Below are 22,680 nucleotides of genomic sequence, written 5' to 3'. Positions count from 1 at the left end.
ATGACTTATGAGGAGAGGCTGAGGGAACTGGGATTGTTTAGTCTGCAGAAGAGAAGAATGAGGGGGGATTTGATAGCTGCTTTCAACTACGTGAGTGGTGGTTCCAGAGAGGATGGTTCTAGACTATTCTCAGTGGTAGAAGAGGACAGGACAAGTAGTAATGGTCTCAAGTTGCAGTGGGGGAGGTTTAGGTTGGATATTAGGAAAAACTTTTTCACTAGGAGGGTGGTGAAATAGTGGAATGCGTTACCTAGGGAGGTGGTAGAATCTCCTTCCTTAGAAGTTTTTAAGGTCAGGCTTGACAAAGCCCTGGCTGGGATGATTTAATTGGGGATTGGTCTTGCTTTGAGCAGGGGGTTGGACTAGATGACCTCCTGAGGTCCCTTCCAACCCTGATATTCTATGACACGTACTTGAGCATGCAGCATTCCATTCATTAGAGAAAAGTAGTACACATACGTAGACTTCTGTCAATATAACAAGATGGAAACCAAAGTGAAAGAGCTTTATAGAGCATTACAGGTCATATAAAGCAATTTTAATGTGCAAGTTCCCATTGTCAAACTGACTTACACGGGTCATTCTTTTTCTCACATGTTGCTATTATATAAGGAACTTCATCTGATAAATTTTTATAATTTTGCTTGGGAAATTAAGTAGTTAAAAAAACATACTGCTTCCAAGTAAAGAAATTACTGCTTGTTTGAGGTACATATTCAGCAGAACGTGCAAGGAATCAGAAATATAACCCTCATCAAAAATTGTATGAGTGTGCACTTAATTCCCTATGCAGATTGCTGAAAATATACTCCTAAATTTCTCTGTGCTCTGATGGGAACTTCAACGGTAAAATAATCATCTTGCAGTTTATTACACATTTAGCAAGTGTAACCCATGCCTGCTGGGTGTGGTACACTGTCCCCCTTTAGTGCCACCTAGACCACCGAGCCACATACGGCTCTTCAGAAGTTAACATGCAGCTCCTTGTGTCGGCACAGAGTCTGGGGCTGGAGCGACAGGCGCCAACTTTCCAATGTGCCGGGGGGGGGGGGGGAGGGGGAACAGCTCGCTCACTGCTCAACCCCTGGCACTGCCACAGGCCCTGCCCCGACTCCATCCCTTCCCACCCCCTCCTCTGAGCCTGCCCTGCCCTCGCTCCTCTTCTCCCCCACCCCACGCTTCCTGCATGCCACAAAACAGCTGATCAGGAAGCGCAGGGAGGGAGGGAGTGGGAGACACTGATTGGCGGGGCTGCCGGTGGGCAGGAGGCGCTGGGAGCGGGGGGGAAGCTGGTGGGGGTCTGTTGACATATTACTGTGGCTCTTAGGCAATGTACATTGGTAAATTCTGGCTCCTTCTCAGGCTCAGGTTGGCCACCCCTGACCTAGATGTTAATGAGTCTGCTACAACCAGGGGGCTTTTTGCTCATGCAGTAGATGCTCATACACTAAGCTTCAGAGGTCCCAAGTTTGATCCCGCCCACCAACAACCCAGGTTTGTCGGCATTACAAAGTGTGGGCTCATCCACTGGGAAGTCTCGAAAGCTCAGGATGGGCTTCCTCAAATAAGGGAAGAATATAACCTATGCCTGCTAGGTTAGTGAGTCTGCTACAGCCTTAACTAAAAGCCACATGGCTTTTAGCTCACCACGTTTTAGACCACCTAGATGTTAATGAGTCTGCTATAGCCACGTGGCTTTTAGCTCATGCAGCAGATGCTCATACACTAAGCTTCAGAGGTCCTAGGTTTGATCCCGCCCACCAACAACCAGGGTCTATCGGCATTACACAAGTACAAAATTTTGCAGCCGTGGGACATTCTTTGGGGTAAGAGATCTACAACACATAATAAGGTACGAGGTTACAGCCACTATTTACTGGGTCTGATGCACTAATTTCTTTCTTTTTTTTTTTTTTAAGGGGTCTGCGTTTCAGGTAGTTGAAAGCAGCTATCAAATCCCCCCTCACGCTTCTCTTCTGCAGACTAAATAATCCCACCTGTAGCTCTCCCACCTGGACACAGCGGGCACAAACTAAAAGCTATCTAGTCCACATTAACTTTTTAGTCCTGTTTAAAGGCCACTCTGGCCAGATCTACAGACCTTAGGTCGGTATAACTATATCACTCAGAGGTATGAAAAATCCACACCCCAAGCAATGCAATTATACTGACCTAACATCCAGTGTAGACAGCACTATGTCGACAGGAGTGCTTCTCCCATCAACATAGCTACCGCCTCTCACTGAGGTTGATTAACTACACTGAGGGGAGAAGCTCTCCCGTCTTCTCTGAAGCACTGGTGCAGCTGCACCACTGCGGAGTTTTAAGTGTAGACCGGCCCTAATTTAAAGTGAACTAGGCACCTTTTAGTTCACGCCCACAGCATCCACACAGGGGAATTACAGCACAGCACACCAGTGAGCACTGCAATTCACACCATTGTAGTCCAAACTGCAGGGCTGTGAAGACATAGCCTTAGAGCACATTACTTTTTAAAGTGTTACAGCCTGATCCAAAGGCCATTAAAATCAATGCAAAAATTCCTCTCTGGCCTAACCACTGTTTGGGAAAACACCACCTGCAATAAGTGCTTCATTGTCAGCCACAGTCAAAACGTACAACTCTGCAGCAGGTTGCAGCCTCCTTTCCCATAAGAAAGGACCTCATGCATCAAAATAATTACAGGTTGACTTTTTGAAATTATGACTATTCTAAAGAGAAAATGTCTATGGGAACAGAAGTAGTAGCAACAGTTTTAGAACTTTCTGTAATTTTTTTCTTTCAAATACCACCTATAAACATTATGGTCCAAAGAGCTTTTTAGAGTCTAATGTTGGTACATATTTTATATATCGTTTTCCCTCTTCAATGTAAGCCTATATATATTTTATACATGCACATTATTTAATATACATTAACATTTACATTATATTTAGAATCTAAATGGTTTAGGACCTACCCTAGATACAGAGTCTCTTTCCACTATGTCACAGCTGAGATCAGCAGGAGGACCTGACCTGGAGCCCCACTGTTATAAACGAAAGGGGGCTGCCAGCAGTGTTCTCTGTGAGGGCCACTCCCTCCTCCAGGCTTTGAAACTGGCTCTGGACCTTAACCCATAATAGCATGAACCTCAAAGCACATTGTAAAGCTCATCTTTTTTTCCCAGGCATTTGAAAATGAGGTGGAAGGATTGTAATGGTGGGCTCTGTTGGATGCGGTGAAAGATTTCAGTTTTTAAGTTACCTGGTACACTGGTGGTAGGTTATCTTCCATTGTACTGCAGCACTTAGGGTATTTGTAAATGTTTTTAGGTTATGTCAAGGACTCCTTAAACAGGTGTCTTTTTTAAGCATTTGTATAAGCCAAAATATATTCCTTTTTCATATACATAAACACAAACATACATGGACCCTGCTCCTGCAAACTGTTCCATGCTTATAGCAGAGCTCTTGGTCCACACAGCCCCACTGAATGGCTACATCACTCCAGAATGAAGTAAACGTAGGCAATCAGAAGTGACAAGATGAACAAAAGCATAGTCTCTTACCTCCCCCTGGAAACTCTTCAATAATGGAGCTACCTGTTTGCGCAGGTCCTGCAAGACAAAAGCAAAGGGATTCCATCAGGAAACAGCCATTTTTAAAAAGAAGGTATATAAAGAATAATTTTGATCAGAAGAGCAGCACATTGTCAATTTTTTTTCTAATTTTTTGAATACTGATTTGAATATTGATTTTGAAGCTTGATTGTATTTTATGGCAATTTTTGTTTAATCAGAGGTCAGCTAGAATTCATTCTGAACAGGATCATGTTTCCAATGTAATAGTTTCCAGTTTGGTACACACTTATAATTGTTGCAAATGATAACTGGTTAAAGGCTGTGGTAATGTTGGGCAGAGAGTGAACTCTTTTAGTCTTATAAGTCCTTTGGAACAGTGAAGTGAATAATGTGATCTGAAGTAAATTTGTGTGTCCACCTGAAAAGCATTCTAACTACAGCCCTGAATTTAAGTCAAAGTCTCCTTTTGACATGTGTGAATTTGCATTAATGGGAGTTGCACTCAAAAGGAGGAAAGGCCATCAGGAGCCATAGAGTTGCCAACCATCCAGGATTGGTCTGGAGCCTCCCGGAATCAGCACTGATCTCCCGGTGACTATCGCAAGCAATCCAGGAGATTTTAATAGGACATTTTCAGAAAATGACATTACATCATGTGGGGTGGGGGAGGGAATCTCCTGGAAAAGCTTCAGTCAGAGTTGGCAACCCTAAGGGGCCACTACCTTAACCAAGGACAGTTTGGCTTCGCCCCTATTGAAAGAGGGAACTTTTGTAAAAGGCTGCTGTAATTCCAGTGCCTTTGAGAACAATGAGAAATAGTAGCCATTTTGAAAGTGGGAATTCTTTGTGGTTCTTCTACAGAGAATTCATGATTCGTTAGCCCCTGCTAAAGAAGAGTCTTTCAGTTATGAAGTATGATGGCAACAAATGGCCATTAATCCTTAAAAAAAAAATTAAGAAGGCTTCAGATGTAACCTACACATACTACATGGGAAATCTGAAAAGTCTATTACTTCACCATCGAGATTATTTGGGCAAAAACATAGTACAGTGGTCTGATAGTACTAAATTTCTTAAAGGACCTTCTTTTAATCTAATTTTAATTCCAATTAACAGATGTACTTATAAATTCTGAAAATTCATTCTATGCCCAAAAAGTAAGTGCTCTAACTGGGGAGAATATTCTGTAGATTCTTCAAGTGGTTAAATCCCTATTTGAAGTGCAAAAGTCAACTGTGGAACCATATGCAGCACTTGTATAGTTTATATACTTGTAAATATATCTAAAATAGAGACTACACACAACAACAGGGAGGTGCTTCATTAAGATTTTATTGGTATGACTTATGGATTGGCAACATTACAAGTGGTAAAGCCATGAGCTGCACAAATCATCCCAAACAAGTGTCACTGAAACTTTATACCACTTCATACAACTATGCCATACATGTTTTAATACAAAAAGCTGTTTTTCAACCTTTCTAAAAATTGGCTAATTTTTGTATCCTTCCATCTGTAAAATCAGAGTCCCCTAGTTATAATGAATATCAAAGTCAGAAAAACTTTGAAAAATGATCTTTTTAAAAACAAATTTAAATGGCACAATTTCAAGGTTCAATATCTTAGAGACTTCTAGAAAACTTGGTCCTCTTAGAAAGCCAGGAATTTTGTCTTACCAGTGGTAAAAAGCCTTTTCTTTGAACCCTGAACTTAATTTTGCCCACCCTGGTTCTTACATGAGTGTAATTTCTTGAAGGAAATGGAAACAATTTTCTGGCAGATTAATTTTTTTTTAATGGCAGTTGTTTGAAGCCATTTCATATTCCAATTCTCTGAAGCTGTTTCAGAGGGTTTGTATATCAGAAGTCCTAACTGGGATGAATTAGTGCCCAGAATGCAGGTGAAGGTGTCAAAGACAAATGATTAGTTGAAGAACTATGTTGTAAGTATAATTTATCACACATTCTTTCAATTTCAATGCATGGCTTTGCACTGTATCGTATGACTATCACCTTACAGTACACATCCATCTCATGATAAGAATACCGTGGTAGCCATATAAAACTCTCTTTAGCACCCAAATAAAACACTGATAGTTCAGTCCAAAGAGGACTGTGAAGAGGTTACAAAAGTAACTCAGGAAACTGGGTGAACGGGAAACACAATGGCAGATGAAATTCAATGTTGATAAATGCAAAGTAATGCGCAGTGGAAGCATAATCCCAACTATACATACAAAATGGTGGGATCTAAATTAGCTGTTACCACCCAAGAAAGAGATCTTGGAGTAATTGTGGATAGTTCTCTGAAAACATCTGCTCAATGTGCAGCAGCAGTCAAAAAAGCTAACAATGTTAGGAACCATTATGAAAGGGACAGGTAATAAGACAGAAAATATCAAAATGCCACAATAGAAATTCACAGTATACTCACACCTTGAATACTGCATGCAGTTCTGGCCACCCCGTTTCAAAAAAGATATACTGGAATTGGAAAAGATACAGAGATGGGCTGCAAAAATGATTACAGACATGGAAAAACTTCCATACAAGGAGAGATTAAAAAGACTGGGACTCTTTAGTTTAGAAAAGAGGTGTATAAGGGGGGTAGGGATATGGTAAGTCTATAAAATCATGAATGGTGTGGAGAAAGTAAGGAAGGAAGTGTTTACTCCTTCACATAACACAAGAACCAGAGGTCACCCAATCAAATTAAAAGGCAGAAGGTTTAAAACAAACACAAGGAAGTACTTCTTCACACAACACATAGTCAACCTGTGAAACTTGCTGGTAGGGCAGGGGTGGGCAAACTTTTTGGCCCGAGGGCCACATCAGGATTGTGAAACAGTATGGAGGGCCAGGTAGGGAAGGCTGTGCCTCCCCAAACAGCCTGAATGATTTATTACATCACAACACAAAAACAGCAGACATTTAAATAGGTCAGAATTTAAAGTATCAAAGCAGTGATAAATACTTCAGGCTAACAAAGCTTCTATTTTAAAGAGCAAAAAGCTTCATCTCAAAGTATAGCATAAGGTCCAAATGAAACCCTGGTGTAACTAATAGTATCGTAACATAGTAATGTTACACCAATTCTGAATTTGACTGAATCATTTTAAAAATGACCTGTGAAATTTGAGTAATTGTTTAAAATTCCAGTTAAACAGATTGCAATTTCTAAGCCTACAGTCAAATATATTTACAACTTGAAACATGGCTCTCCATTCACCCACCTCCAAGTTCTAACATCAGACTTCCAAATGCATCCTCCAAGTAGGCAAAATACTAACAAGCAGGATTACATGACATGGTGGCAGAAATACTTGTGCCACGTTTATTCTACAGCGTCCACCATTAGTAAAACTATGTTTACAAAATTTCCTGGGGTAGATGCATCCTATGAGCGTATACGACATTCCCTTTATGGGCTCTGACATTCAAAGTGATTCAGCCAATCCTCTATTAGAGGGTGCTATTGAATTGGGGACCAATTATAGTCAGTCTTTGGGTTTGCTGGAGTGGTGATCACTTAATTCAGGATATTGAAACATGTAAGAGGCTTTGATACCTTGGAATGGTAGCTAAGGGCAATAAAGGTGTGGCACTTAACACTCTACATCTTATCTCCTTTCATGTAACAATAAACTTTGAGAAGAATGACCCAAAAAAAAAAAATCTTATATTCTGCTCCAGTATTTTAAAAACACCCAAAATAAGTGCACCTTTGAAAAGAATGGTAAGTAAACTGAACTGAGTATCACACACCAGAAGAAATGACCATGCATTTTCACCTACTCGTTATTTTTGCAAATTGTTTTAGTTTGGTCTAGTAGTTTTATAAGTGCTTACTAGGCTAACTGGCATTAAAACTTCAGACATCTCACAAAAGAGAGAGGAAGTAAAAATAAAACCACAAAAGTAGTCAGAACTACGTTTGCCCCGAGTCACCAGCTAAATCACTCCTGCTAGATTTATTTTTGGCAGTTTGAGAAATTACTTACCAGACTATGGCTCCAAATATTATACTAATGTCAGATATAATTCTACCTTCTCTGCCCTAAACTGGACAAAAATAAGGACGCTCAATTCTGACCCATAGGAACCTGTAATGTTGGTTAGCAAGGACACGATATGATTACATTTATCCTTTTAAAATGTAGTGGCCTTTACTGTCTGGGCTGTGATCAAAATAAGAGCTGCAACCAAATCCAGCCCTCACACACAGCTCTGTAGCATATCACTGTGATTCAACACTACAGCTAGAAAGGGTACATTCAACTGAACATTAGAACAAATGATAATTTGTCAACACAAATGCATCAAAGACTGTACTCAAGTGCTCCTATACGATCAAATTAGAAGCATATTTTTCCTTGCCATCTAAATGTGCTCTCTCTGTGGATGATTTATCAGGACACTGCCTTTTTCAGAAAGCTCCTCTATCAGAGACGAACTCAGCACCCCAAAAAAGTATGAATTAGTATGTTGTAGCGCTATCAAGATCAAATCTGTACAACACTGAAGGCCAATATGGTATCTCTTCTCTTTAAAGAAAGAAGAAACAACCAGTTTTACATTTTGATAAAAGAGCTACACAAAGAAATCTGAATCCCAATAATTTTTTTAACTCCTTTTTCATTGGCATTAAAAATAACCCTTCAGACAATGAAGCAACAGTAAACCTAGGATACAAAATTGGACACCAAATTTGTCTTTTTGATATCCAGATTGTATTATTTATCTATTACCATCTTCATATATTGCACTGGTGTATGCAGATATACCAACACTGCACTTTTAATTTACTTTATCTCTGAAGCTACACAGGACCTTTTGCTTTCTCTTAGGCTTTGTCTGCACTACACAGCTTTGTCGCTAGAAGTCAGACAGCGTAATTGCTGTTTGTTGGCACTTTTGCCAACAAAATACTTTCACCCCCTACAAGCGGGGTTCACGCTGTCAACAGGACAGCACTCCTGCCAACAACAAGCCATTTACACTGCCACTTGCCACAGCAAAACTTGTTTTTGAGGGGATGGGGGAGGAAGACTTTAAGCACCTGTGAATGACAAGGTAGTGTAGACAGGCCCTTAGACTACTTGATCTCATGTACGTCCAAAAAGCTCATCTCTAAAATGCCACAACAAAAGCCCTGTGACCCTGGTTTGGTAAAGTGGTTTTACAACATTGTCTTGACCTGTACAGCTTTATCATCAACAAAAGTACTTTATCCATTTGAGGGGGGAAGACGGGGGGGACACAAGCACTAGGGCAGGGAAAGTGTTTCACCCGTTACCTATGGTGCCGCATTTTCTATGATCTGTCCTCTAGATTATCTATTCTAGGTGCACGTTGGCTGGTGAATGTCAGTTTCTGGCGGAGAAATCATAATGAGAAGCAGCCCAGTTGTATCAGCATCAGTGACATCATTAGTTCAGCTGTCACATTCTATTTTGGAGCTGGCTCATCACAAGAAGATGCTAAGGCTTTTCTGCCATCTTACCCTTTTGCATTTCCTTCCTTGTTAGTTCCTTATTACATGTAGCCTAACAACTGGCCCTACACTGAAAATTGGTAAGGCTGAAAATTATGACTCCAGATGCTTTCCTATGAGACTTAAAAACAAAAAGTAGAATACTTTGGGGGGGGGGGAGGTGGGGGAAGGTATTTGTTAGCTCAATCCACATTACCACTTAAAGGGGACAGCCAGTAGCAAACCACTCTTCTAGCCAAAAAGTATTTGTATACAGCATACTGTTTATTTCTTTAGAATGGGAAAATATTGCCCAGGGGAGAATTGCACGCGCTTGGGCCACACATCTATTATCTCAATATATGATTGAAACTCTATTTTATTTGCATACAGCTAAAACAATAACCCAGTAACCAAGCACAAAGCATTTGATGAGGAAAGTCATGCTCAACTTTGGAGGTGTGTTGCTTACATGCTTTAAGGCCCCAAACTGTATCTCAAAGTTTACAGGCAACATGGAAATTGACAAGTTAAATCTGAATGCTGTCGCTTCTAGTTAGAGTTCCGCTGGCCACCTTACAAATATCTGGCATGCGTATATGCTTCACCCAGTTAGAGGCAAAATTAACTACTAAATGGTGGTCATCTGAAGTTTGACTAATAACCATAAATAACACATAGGCAGAGATTACAGTATTTTATTACTTGTTTCCAGTTGTGCCCACAGATAAGTCTTCTGTGAATGAATACAAAGCCAGTATACCTTCCCCCTCACAGGTAAACAATTTTGAAAAAAAATATTAATGGAAACATCTACGCCTTTTTTTGTGTAATAAACTTCACTGGAATCAGTTTAGCCCTTCAAATTGAAACCCTAGTTGCATACACAAGCAGATATTGCAGAGGAGCTGAAACAAGGTATTTATTTCCTAAAATAAGGCACGTTAAAAATCATATAATCAAACAATTCTGTTGCTCAATTTATGGTATGATTTAATGAGATGTAAAGCTTCTTGTTGCTTAAGGCTGCTAAAACCTTTACTTGGTATCTAATCATTAGAGAATGATTCATGTTGCTATCAATTTAATATGATACTTTTGGTCATTTTAACAGATGAGAACACATTAACACTCCAGCTTCTCCTCTGTACAAAAAAAATCATTTAAAATTACATTTTATAGGTAAGTTTCTACCTATCATACTGATAAATAAATAATCTTGATTTACAGTAGCAGAATGTATACCACACTTCTTTCAAAAAGATTTCAGTTCACATATCTCGTGAAAATTCCATTAGCTTTAATTATTTATTAGCAGAAGAATTAGATTACTGTTCTTGACCTATTTTTTCAGAATATGGGTCCACCAGCAGTGAAATGAAAGTATATTCTATTTGTGAAAAGGCTGATTTACTGGGGATTCCAGTTTAAAAGTATGAACTATCCCCAAAACAAAGAAATTAGAATGTTGTACCCCACCAAAGAATCTTCTATGTAGTAGGCAGAATTCTCACTCTGAGTTCCAATATTATTAAACATAAAAGGTTTCTTTGAAAAGATGGATGTTCAGTCATCTAGGTCCTAATCCTGCAAAGCTTTAGTTATGTGAGTAACCCTAGAAGAAGGTGGAGGAAAAGATCAAGTCTCTAGAAGGGAGGTTCAGCTTTCTTAGTAGCATCATGCCCATTTTCATCAAACCCTGCAAAGGAGCGCTCAAGCAGGTTATGGGGCCTCTGTGTGGATTGTCCATGAGTCTGCAGAGTTTCTGGGCAGACCCAAAGGTCTAATCAGTAGATATGGGGGAGAGAAGCAAGACCTTGCACCCCTCCCAGCAGAAAAACATGAGGGGAATCTCTGTAAGGAGATCTTTGCAGAGATTTCCTGCTGAAACCACCTCCAGTATTTGTTTTTCTCTTTTATTTACCATGAGCATGTGTGATCTGGCCCATTGACTTCAATGGAACTACTCAGGAGAGTCAGACTTTGAAGGCTCTTATAATTTCTTCCAATTTAGAAACTTGTAAGCTTTTTATTTCTTTTTCTTCTGTACCTATGCAGCAATGTGCAAACACTTATTGATTACCTTCAAAATTGTTTACAGCATGAACTGTGCAACAGAAGCACCGTGGTATCCACTTATGTCAAAGCAATTTTTTTATATCACTTTACAGGTCAATTTAGCCAGCTACACATTTTAGAAACATGTTAAAAACCTTATGGTCACTTATAACACAGACAGTTAACATTGGACAAAAATGACATGAACAGAAACAATTATGAAACTTTGAACTGTTGTTGCCAAAAAAACAAATTCATTCAAACAAAGGAGAAACTACCAAAAATATCAAATGACAATCTTTACAAAGGGCTAACATCTATAGCCTGATCATTTTATTTTCTTCAACGTTAAAGATGAGAATTATTTTCTTATGAAGTTCATTTTCAAAATTACAATAAAGTTGCTTTTTCCATCTCCTCACTTGTTGTTAACCTTATCTGTTACATTTTTATTTTCCCAAAGCTCAGTGAGTAAGAACAGATCACCACTGAATGGGAAAGTTGGACATATTTTCAAACAACTGAATCGATTTTAAAACCTATGGATTAACTCTTGTGCTAACAGGGGGTTTCCCTTGCAAATACTTTGTCTTGCTTTACTGCTAATTATCGTGGCACTAAACTACCTCCAGAAGGTGACAAGTGACACTGAATATATGGCTCCACAGATAGAAACCTTCTAACGGGAATGATTTTATGTACATATCCAAGGTCAACAGAGTTACACATCATGTCTAACAATCAACATTCTTTCAGAAACCCTAACAGGTCTAATAGAAGGTATAATCTGTGATCATAAACACAAAGCTGCATTTTTGGCGGTTTGAGGCAAAGTGTAAAATTAGTCAATAGTACAGGGTCTTGAGATGTCTTGAAGGGAGCCGTTCTTATGCTAATGGTAGGACAACCATGCTTCCCAGAAAACCAGGAACGTCCTAATTTTCAGATCTTGTCCCATTATCCCTGTTGGATTTTTAAAAAGGGCATTTTCTCCCAGTTTTCATTAACACCTGCAGATTCTGGCTATCTGAAGGCGCATAACTGAGCTAATGAAACTGAAGACAGATGAGGTGCAAATATGTGCAACCAAACGACTACTCCCAACTTTGTCAAATATTGCTACCCTTTCTTTCTTTATCCCCATGAGATCTCCCCACTCAGTTGCCAAAGCCCTTCTATGAGTATGTCCCTGACACCTTACCAAAACCATGGCCTCCTGTATGATTTCCTTCTTCACCTGCTACAGTTCTCAAATTTTCCATTTTGAAACTTTGTCCACCCTACTTACAGAAGGAGAAAGTTCAAAATACTTCACTCATTATTCAGAATTAGAGCTTGTATAACAAAAAACTCTGTTCAGTGCAGCATTTGGAACTTTTACAATGTAATTATCATCATGCTTTTTAAACAAAAAACAAAAAACAGAAGAATATACAATGGGCCTAATCAGATCCTGATGCATTCATCTTGCAGAAAATGCATTTAGGTCTAACAGCCCACCATAAGAGACTACAAACCAGTGTCAATCCTGGTTTAAAGGCAGACTTAGACTTACTTTAAAAAAGAAAAGTGTACTACATAAAGAGACAGTTCAGAAAAATAATTTTGCCTGCAATTTTCTGTATTCTGCCTGCTAGTAATGGTGTTTTGTGTTTGAATCAGAGTGCTCCCTAATTTGTCACTCAGTCTCCCCCTCCCTCATCTCCCACAGTAAAATAAGAATCCTGTGATATGTGGTGCAAAGGAAATGTAGACAAAGGATTTGGACTTCCTTGTAAACTCAAGTAGAAGGTAGATGGGCTGAGAAGGCCTGTTCAAAAGCCCACCGAAGTCAGTGGAAGACTTTCCATTTCTTTCAACAGGCTGCAGTTCTGGCCATAAGAGAAGCTATTGTTTCTCTTATGAAAGAGAAATAGCTGGCCAAGAAAACTATGAAAAAAATCACCTTAAAAGATTAATAAGTTTGTATGTCAATTTGGTATAGTTGAATATTTTCTGTAAAGTTAATGTCCTAATTTAGTAGCATTTTAATTTGTCAGAAGGGCAATTTTACTGTTTTAATATTAAAACAAAAGGGCCAACTTTTAGTCTCCAAGATCCAAACACACAACTTGCATATTTCAGAGAACTTTTGTGCACAAGGATGACAGAGGAAGTTGCAGATTTTACTGTTTGGTTTTTCCATACTTGGATCTGACTATGGATAGATTTTTCAAAGTCATGTTCAGTGACTGTGAACAAATACATGTGAGTCAACTCCCGCCTCCGCAAACCATGTGTCTAAATATAGGTCCATTTACTCATTTGTGTGGTTGTAATGGGCCATATTCTGGCTCTCCAATAACCAAGTTGTCTAATTATCTCTTTACTGGCTAAAACGTTCATGAGTCCTCACAGTATTTGTTCCTTCCTCACATAATATTAGTCAGAATCTTGATCTGAAATGGTCAGGGTCAGAACAGCATAACTAACCAAAAAGTGCAAAGCATTTTTCCTTAGAACACATCTCAAACATTGAGAAAAGGTCTGAACATTATCGCTATTTTAGACAACTTCACGTGGACTGATTGAGGTGTTTATATCACAAAACCACTGTCACACCTAGCATCCTGAATAGCATTACTAAAAGAAAATGTATTCAAAGCAAAAACCTTACATAGCTTCATATTTGTATAAAGTTATGATCTGTGGAAATTTGACACTTACCCATATACCAGTTTTAAAAGTTAATGCATTAGGATGTTTTACACATGTATTGTTAACAGAGAACACGTGCATTTATCTAATGAATGGTCCAAACAAACCATATTAAATCCATTTGTTAAGGAGTCTCTGCATAAAATGTTCATGACAGAATGTGGTACTGCAGGAACACCTAACTGGACAAACAGGTTATGGTGCCATCACTATGAATGAGGCACTGGGCATACAAACACTTTACATGTCCCAATAATATATTCCTATTAATTCTTTAAATATTTTAAGAGCTATTACAAATTTCACAATAAAAAAAATCTTAAACTGTGTGACACTGATTCTAAGGCCAAAAGGAGCCACCACTTGACCTCCTGTATAGCACAGGCCACCAACAGCACCCGCACAATAAACCCAACAACTGGAATTAGACCAAAGTATTGCAGCACATAGGAGACTAGACTATTATGTGCCATATGCAGAGAATAGGGGGGATTGAGGTGCACTGGTGCCTGAAGCCCCCGCAAGGGCAGGGAAATGATTGAGATATGCCCAGATAAACCTGGCAAGTGACCCCCACCCACACACGACAGAGGAAGGTGAAAAAACTGCCAATTTGATCAAAGGGAAAATTCCTTACAACCCTATACATGGTGATCAGTTAGACCAGGGGTTCTCAAACTGGGGGCCGGGACCCCTCAGGGGGTCACGAGGTTGTTACATGGAGGGTCATGAACTGTCAGCCTCCACTCCAAACCCCGCTTTGCCTCCTGCATTTATAATGGTGTTAAATGTATTAAAAAGTGTTTTTAATTTATAATGGGGGGGGTCGCACTCAGAGACTTGCTATGTGAAAGGGGTCACCAGTACAAAAGTTTGAGAACCATTAAGTTAGACCCTCAACATATGAGCAAGAACCAGCCAGCCAACCACCAGAGAGAGAGAGAATGAATATACATGGTGCCAACTCAAAGCCCAGGCCCTCCCCATCCTATGTCCCATCTCCAACCAGGGCCATCCCTGATGCTTCAGAGGAAGGAGAAAATAAATACATTTTTTTTAAAATCATCATCATCTTGATACTTCCAAACCATTCTTCCCCATTCCCCAATCCCTCCCAGCCTTGGTTATAGCCATTTGTTTCCTTACGGAGAGTGGTTCCTCTATGGGAAAAACCCCAATTTAATTTTTAAAAAAATAGGAAATGTGTGGCATAGCTATAATACAAATTTTCATATTAAATTATATTTGATAGAACAGATTAAATGATTGTCAAATAAGTATGTAGTGCATATGTGCAGTAACAGTCAAATTTTTCAGGGGATCAGCGTTTCAACTTCACTAATTTCAATGGAGAGAGCAGTATAGTGGACTCTGGCAAGTTCTGAGGTTAGTAAAGGGAACTTCAACATTAAAAACTGTACTTTAACATTAAAAGAGGCACCCAGATTTCACTACAAAGTGTCTCATTGTAATAGGTTAGTGAACCAAGTCTATCCACTGTAACACATTACAGTTTCCCATATGCTTAAGAGCAATTACCATTTAAATGCAGGTTTCAGAGTAACAGCCGTGTTAGTCTGTATTCGCAAAAAGAAAAGGAGTACTTGTGGCACCTTAGAGACTAACCAATTTGTTAGTCTCTAAGGTGCCACAAGTACTCCTTTTCATTTAAATGCAGTCAAGCTAGTACCACAATATTTCCAAGAAGGTGACAAACCAACAAAAAGAGACTCGTACATCAAAAGTCAATACACAAATTAATCTAATGTTACCTTAGTCCAGGGGTTCTCAGGACAAAATCTGGCGGCCTCAGAAGGCTGGTGGCCGTTCTCACACTTTTTCCTAAAATGCTTAATTAGCTTTAGGAAAGTCAAATAAATATGCACACACACATGTCCAAATCATTGTAATTTATTTGTTGCTAGTTAGTAAGTCTGTTGGAAAAAGTGATATTTACATTCATACAAGTATCACTTTTCGCAGCAGACTTACTCAGCCCTGGCAAGCCTGGGGACAAATTAAGCCCTGGAGGGAAGGTATGGGGAGATGGAGGTGAGGGGGGTTGGAGCCCGAAGTTCTGCTGCAAGAGCCCGAAGCCTCACAGCTGGAGGATGGGACCCAGGCCAAAGCCGTGTGGCTGGAGCCTGGGGCCTGCCGCCAGAGCCTGGGGCTGGAGCCTGAAGCCCCAAGCCCCGTGTCCAGAGCCTGCCGCCCCGCCACCCCAGGGCTAAAGCCCAAAGCTTGAGCCCCGCCACTCCAGGAAAAGTGGGGAACTCGCTGGCTGCTTGCTCCTCCAGCATTGTGCCCCAGGTGACTCCAGAGGGGCAGAGCCCAATCCCTGCTGATGGCTCCAGCAACCAACACCAAGGCGGTGCATCCAGGAGCAATGGGGAGGAGGAGGGAGAGCTACTTTTCCCTGCTCCCCGTCACAGCCCAGAAAACTACGGCTGCAAGAAAGGCCCAATGGCCGCATTTGAGAAATGCTGCCTTAGTCAGTGCACCCACTAATACGAGCCCAAAGTTTGATGAGCTGAATTTTTATCTTTCTGTTGACCTAAATCACAAATACGGTATAGATCTTCTGATGTTGTTCTAGCAATTGATTAACTTGTGAGGTTGTTCTTCTATTTTATAATTAGAATTTTTGCCAGAAAAATCTAAAGTGTGACAATTGATCTGCCCCTGCTCCCACCAAAATCAATGGAAACAGGCTCAGGCCCATAGTGCGTATGCTCTGGTGGAAACTGGTACAACAGATATAAAGGAATCAATTAAGGAGGAGTCAGAGCAAACTCAATACAACAGTTATTCAATACTCTTTCCCCCACCAAACAAAGTGTATCTCATGAATTCAACTCTAAGAAGTTTCTAACAGCAGCACCTTCTCACAACTGTAATATGTAGTCTCCACTGGGACTAATTCCCAAATTTATAAGACTGAACTGTGAACTGTTCCAATATATTGTAGGAGAAAGAGACAGACCAGGAAAAGAAAACAACTGGAATGAAGTAAAGAAAAAAACCCAAACATTTTACTGTCTCTGTGCTCACTTTTTTCCCTATCATTGAAAGCATTCAAGCGTAGCAGTGAATCACAATGCACTAAATAAGATTAAAATGAGATACTTGTGTATGAATATATCAACAGCATGAGTACTGGCTGCTCTTTTACTAATACAGAAGGGAGAGGTAACAAATTGCACTTAAAGAAAAAACAGTTTTATTGTTACAAAAATTCTGTTTTGTATAGGAGACTGATCACTTAGAAAGTCACTGTTTTGACAATGGCAAAATAAATTACTTGTGTTTTCTGGGGAATTCTATTGGCATCCAAATTCTCTGAAACTGTTACCAACTGCAAGGCCTTCATAATGCACTGTATTTCCCCCTCCCCCCTTTCCTTGTGAGCACACGCAATAAACAGTTGTTCCTATGGGCTGCAGCTATTCAGGAACTTAATGCAGTTTAACAAATTCCCTATCTCTCGGTTGAAGCTGTTGGCTCTGACAGATGAATCAGAGAAGTCCATAAATGTCTTGAGGATTTGTGTATGACCATATATAGCAAGTACAGATCAAGTTATCTACAATCATTTTAACCTAAGCTTCAGACTTCTTACCTTATTCCTATCTTCATGGCAAACATCCTTGATCCACAATACAGCTAAAATGGATATAAAGCTGTCAACCACTCATCTGAAATGTATTTTCCTATTCTTTATGATCCATTATTGTAAAAATTATATATACAGTTACTTGACTTAAATAAAGGTATACTTAACTGGAAATGAAGCTATTTAAATGCTTTCGGCTCCTCAGAGAAAAATCAGCAATATATTGTGATTTAACCAAAAAACTCCTGTTGTGGAAAACATGTATTATAAAATGTGTATCCCATTTCCAATGTGCTGCAACTCTTAAACAGAGGAATAGGACCTCTACTGCTTACTTAAAAAAAAAAAAAAAATCAAACATCACAGTATGTCATTCAAGTTATCATACAAAGCAGTAAAATAAAGTGGAATCAGCAGTAAATTCAAATAGACCAACACAGTGCCCTTAACTCTGACCACTTGGGGACCAGCATTCTGCACATGGACTTATCAAGGAATTCCTACAATGTCCAGGGCCTCAGATGAATCCATACACATTCTGTGTTGCAATTCAATATCTATCTATCTATCGCTTTTCATACCTTTATTTTTACCTATTGTTACATCCCGATACAGTCACATTTCTAATATACAGCACAGAAAAGAATATCTAGCTGAGTATGCATCACTATGGGCACCTAAGAGCAAATACGAAGTGGAGAAAAAACTGACTCCCTTGAGTGAAGTGCTTCAAACAAACAATACGAGAGATCTCAGGTACCACGAAGCTCAAGATAGCATGGCTCTATAAGGGAGCTCCTCAAATCCACACACACTCACCAGTCACTCTGCACTTACTCAGCCTGTTGTTGAACCACTCCTTGCTGCTGTCAAGGTGCTCCCATGTATGGCTTCATAAGCCACGTCATTACGGTATTGGCAGGGTCTCCCAGGATCACAATGGGCATTTCGACTTCCCCTATGGGTCTTCTGGTCCGGGAAGAAAATCCCTGCTTGCAGCTTCCTGAACAGGCCAGTGTTTCGAAAGATGCGTGCGTCATGCACCTTTCTGGACCAGGCTGCATTAATGTCTGTGAAACATCCACGGTGATCCACAAGCACCTGGAGAACCACTGAGAAATACCCCTTCCAATTAATGTACTCAGTGCCCTGGTGCTAGAATTGGAATGTGTGTGCCATCTATCACCCCTCCGCAGTTAGGGAAGCCCATTTGTACAAAGCCATCCATGATGTCTCACTCATTGTTCAGAGTCACAGACTTTTGGAGCACGATGCAATTAATGGCCCTACACACTTCCATCAACATGAGTCCAACGGTCAACTTTCCCATTCCAAAGTGGTTAGTAACCAATCAATAGCAGTTTGGAGTAGCCAGCTTCTACAGTGCAATCTCCACATGCTTCTCCAATGACGAGGCAGCTCTAATTCTCATGTCCTTGCACGGCAGGGCTGGGATGAGCTCACCACACAGTCCCATGAATATGGCTTTCCTCATCCAAAAGTTCTGCAGCCACTGCTCATCATCCCAGACGTGCATGACGACATGATCCCACCACTCAGTGCTCGTTTCTGAGATGCGAAGCAATACATCACGGGGCACTGGGACAGGACCCAGGATGCCCTGTGACCACCTCCACATTCCCACAACTCTTAGTGGCAGAAGAGGAAGAGATGCTCTGTGGGATAGCTGCCCAGAGTGCCCTGCTCCGAATACCGCTGCAAGTGTCGCAAGCATGAACACGCTATTGCGCAGCCAGCTGACAGTGTGAACACACAACAGCGGTTTCCCTTTAGCGCTCTCTGAGCAGCGCTGTAACCTCCGGTGATGTGATTCTGACAGTGTAGACATACCCTTAGACTGGCTACGACACTCACTCTCTCCTCTTGCTTTGTACAAGCTTTGGGGTTTGTTGTTGTTTTATAAATCAATTGTTTATAAAACAATTTTGAAATAATTTCTTTTCATTAGAAGAGAAATAATTCTGATGCTATATGTTAGCTGCTTTAGGGAAAATTCATTACCTGCTTTAACAATGTGTTTTGTCCTTCACTGTATCACTGAGAGAGTCTTCCTATTCTCTCAGTCTACTTTAGTTATTCTATACCTCTTACATAATTAAAGATGTTATATTCTCGTTTAGAAGATTTGCAAGACAGAAAATCCACCACAAGTAAAACATCCATAAACTGGTGTCGTGCTAAGATATCTCATAGCTCCTACGTAACAGATTTGGCTGATGAACTATTTGTTCATCGTCTTCAGTCATTTCTGGCAGCAATTCTTCATATTATCCAGAATGGTACTTGAACTGTACTCTGGCAATTTTGTTTCATGTGAAATTCCATAATGACTGGTTAATACAGCCACTAATCCAATGCTTGATAACTGTTACACTCTGTTTCTGAAAAACTGCTTAGTACAATTAATGCAGGCTCCTTTAGACTGGAAGCAAGGAACCACATTCTGTTCTTCAGCCCAGTGATTCACTTGGCCTATTTCAAACTGGAAATTGTGATATTCCTTCAGTGGTCAATATGACTGCTTCAAAAACAAGTTAACCAGATGCACACTAAAGGTATTTGCCTCAAGTTCTTGTAACTGGATTCTTGGCTTTGATTGCCAGTGTAAGATTCTTCTGTCTTAATGGGCTGAAGGGATAGTTGCTTTAAGTTTCAGTTATCTTCTGTATATTTCTACCTTTCCTGGCAGTCTCTCTCTCTCTCATCATAATAGGTCTATCAGAGGCACCCCAATGCTATCTTAAAGAATCCTTATTGAGGTTACAGGAACAAACTATCTCGATGTGTAGAAAGAATAGTAAATATGGCAGGCAACCAGCTTGGCTTAACAGTGAAATCCTTGCTGATCTCGAACACAAAAAAGAAGCTTACAAGAAGTGGAAGATTGGACAAATGACCAGGGAAGAGTATAAAAATATTGCTCGGGCATGCAGGAGTGAAATCAGGAAGGCCAAATCACATCTGGAGTTGTAGCTAGCAGGAGATGTTAAGAGTAACAAGAAGGGTTTCTTCAGGTATGTTAGCAACAAGAAGAAAGACAACGAAAATGTGGGCCCCTTACTGAATGAGGCAACATAGTGACAGAGGATGTGGAAAAAGCCAATGTACTCAATGCTTTCTTTGCCTCTGTCTTCACGAACAAGGTCAGCTCCCAGACTGCTGCACTGGGCAGCACAGCATGGAGAGGAGGTGACCAGCCCTCTGTGGAGAAAAGTGGTTCGGGACTATTTAGAAAAGCTAGACTAGCACAAGTCCATGGGGCCGGATGCGCTGCATCCAAGAGTGCTAAAGGAATTGGTGGATGTGATTGCAGAGCCACTTGCCGTTATCTTTGAAAATTCATGGTGATCGGGGGAGGTCCTGGACAATTGGAAAAAGGCTAATGTAGTGCCCATCTTTAAAAAAGGGAAGGAGGAGGATCCGGGGAACTACAAGCTAGTCAGCCGCACCTCAGTCCCTGGAAAAAATCATGGAGCAGGTCCTCGAGGAATCAAATCTGAAACACTCGGAGGAGAGGAAAGTGATCAGGAACAGTCAGCATGGATTCACCAAGGGCAAGTCATGCCTGACTAATCTAATTGGCTTCTATGACAAGATAACTGGCTCTGTGGATGAGGGGAAAGCGGTGGATGTGTTATTCCTTGACTTTAGCAAAGCCTTTGATACGGGCTTCCACAGTATTCTTGCCAGCAAGTTAAAGAAGTATGGGCTGGATGAATGGACTATAAAGTGGATAGAAAGTTGGCTAGATTGTCGGGGTCAGTGGGTACTGATCAATGGCTCTATGTCTAGTTGGCAGCCGGTATCAAGTGGAGTGCCCCAAGGGTTGGTCCTCGGGCCGGTTTTGTTCAATATCTTAATTAACGATCTGGAGGATGGCATGGATTGCACCTCAGCAAGTTTGCAGATGTCACTTAACTGGGAGGAGCGGTAGATATGCTTGAGGGTAAGGAAGGATACAGAGGAACTTAGACAAGATAGAGGATTGGGCCAAAAGAAATCCGATGAGGTTCAACAAGGACAAGTGCAGAGTCCTGCACTTTGGACGGAAGAATCCAATGCACCGCTACAAACTAGGGATGGAATGGCTAGGCAGCAGTTCTGCAGAAAAGGACCTAGGGGTTACAGTGGATGAGAAGCTGGATAGCAGTCAATAGCGTGCCCTTGTTGCCAAGAAGGGCAATGGCATTTTGGGATGTATAAGTAGGGGCACTGCCAGCAGATCGAGGGATCAGATCATTCCCCTCTATTCGACATTCATGAGGCCTCATCTGGAGTACTGTGTCCGGTTTGGGGCCCTACACTACAAGAAGGATGTGGAAAAACTGGAAAGCGTTCAGCAGAGGGCAACAAAAATGATTAGGGGACTGGAACACATAACTTATGAGGAGAGGCTGAGGGAACCGGGATTGTTTAGTCTGCAAAAGAGAAGGATGAGGGGGGATCTGATAGCTGCTTTCAACTACCTGAAAGGGGGTTCCAAAGAGGATGGATCTCGACTGTTCTCAGTGATACCAGATGACAGAACAAGGAGTAATGGTCTCAAGTTGCAGTGGGGGAGATTTAGGTTGGATATTAGGAAAAGCTTTTTCACTAGGAGCGTGGTAATGCACTAGAATGCGTTACCTAGGGAGATGGTGGAATCACCTGCCTTTGAGGTTTTTACGGTCAGGTTTGACAAAGCCCTGGCTGGGATGATTTAGTTGGGGATCGGTCCTGCTTTGAGCAGGGGGTTGGACAAGATGACCTCCTGAGGTCCCTTCCAACCCTGATATTCTATGATTCTATCTTAAACTGAACTTTAACTTTGCCTTTGGACTTCAAGATGCACATAGCTATTAGTGAAAGAAGTTATGAAATTCCAATCACAGGGATACCCAATGGTAATAAATTATAGGAGATGTGGACAACAGGGAGAGAAGGATCCTAATCTTGTCAGGTTAACTGGAAAGAGATAGGATTATTACACATAGCAAAACAAAACTATAGTTTTTATGAGATTAGCTATATTTTTTCCACTGCCCCCAAAAAGAAAAGAGATAAAGGAATTCCTATGTGAGAATTATGTGGCTTCAGTTCGGTTTCTCAGTAATACTGATGATTACAAACAGGCATTTGGATCTACTATATAAAAGTATAAGGCTGCACACATGGATACATAATTACTGTTTATCTTTTGGGAAACAATAAATAGCAGCACTTTGGTATTCAGTATAGCGGCTTTTATCTGAATATCTCAAATAAAATTTATAAATCT

The 22,680-nt window shown here is 40.5% G+C and overlaps 1 protein-coding gene across 3 annotated transcripts in view; it reads right to left on the bottom strand.

The window, feature by feature from the left end:
- CUX1 (cut like homeobox 1) overlaps window positions 1-22,680 on the bottom strand; it is a 406,407-nt gene that overhangs the window by 240,487 nt on the left and 143,240 nt on the right. For all 3 annotated transcript variants that reach the window (XM_084651152.1, XM_084651150.1, XM_084651151.1), the window contains exon 3: window positions 3,551-3,598. In XM_084651152.1, coding sequence (XP_084507278.1) covers window positions 3,551-3,598 — 48 coding nt within the window. The remainder of the gene's footprint in view (window positions 1-3,550; window positions 3,599-22,680) is intronic.

This window comes from Lepidochelys olivacea (genome assembly GCF_965140295.1).
Source record: "Lepidochelys olivacea isolate rLepOli2 genome assembly, chromosome: 17".
Lineage (NCBI taxonomy): Eukaryota > Metazoa > Chordata > Testudines > Cheloniidae > Lepidochelys > Lepidochelys olivacea.
Note: the sequence above shows the minus strand (reverse complement) of the source record. Positions and strands in the feature narration are given on the sequence as shown.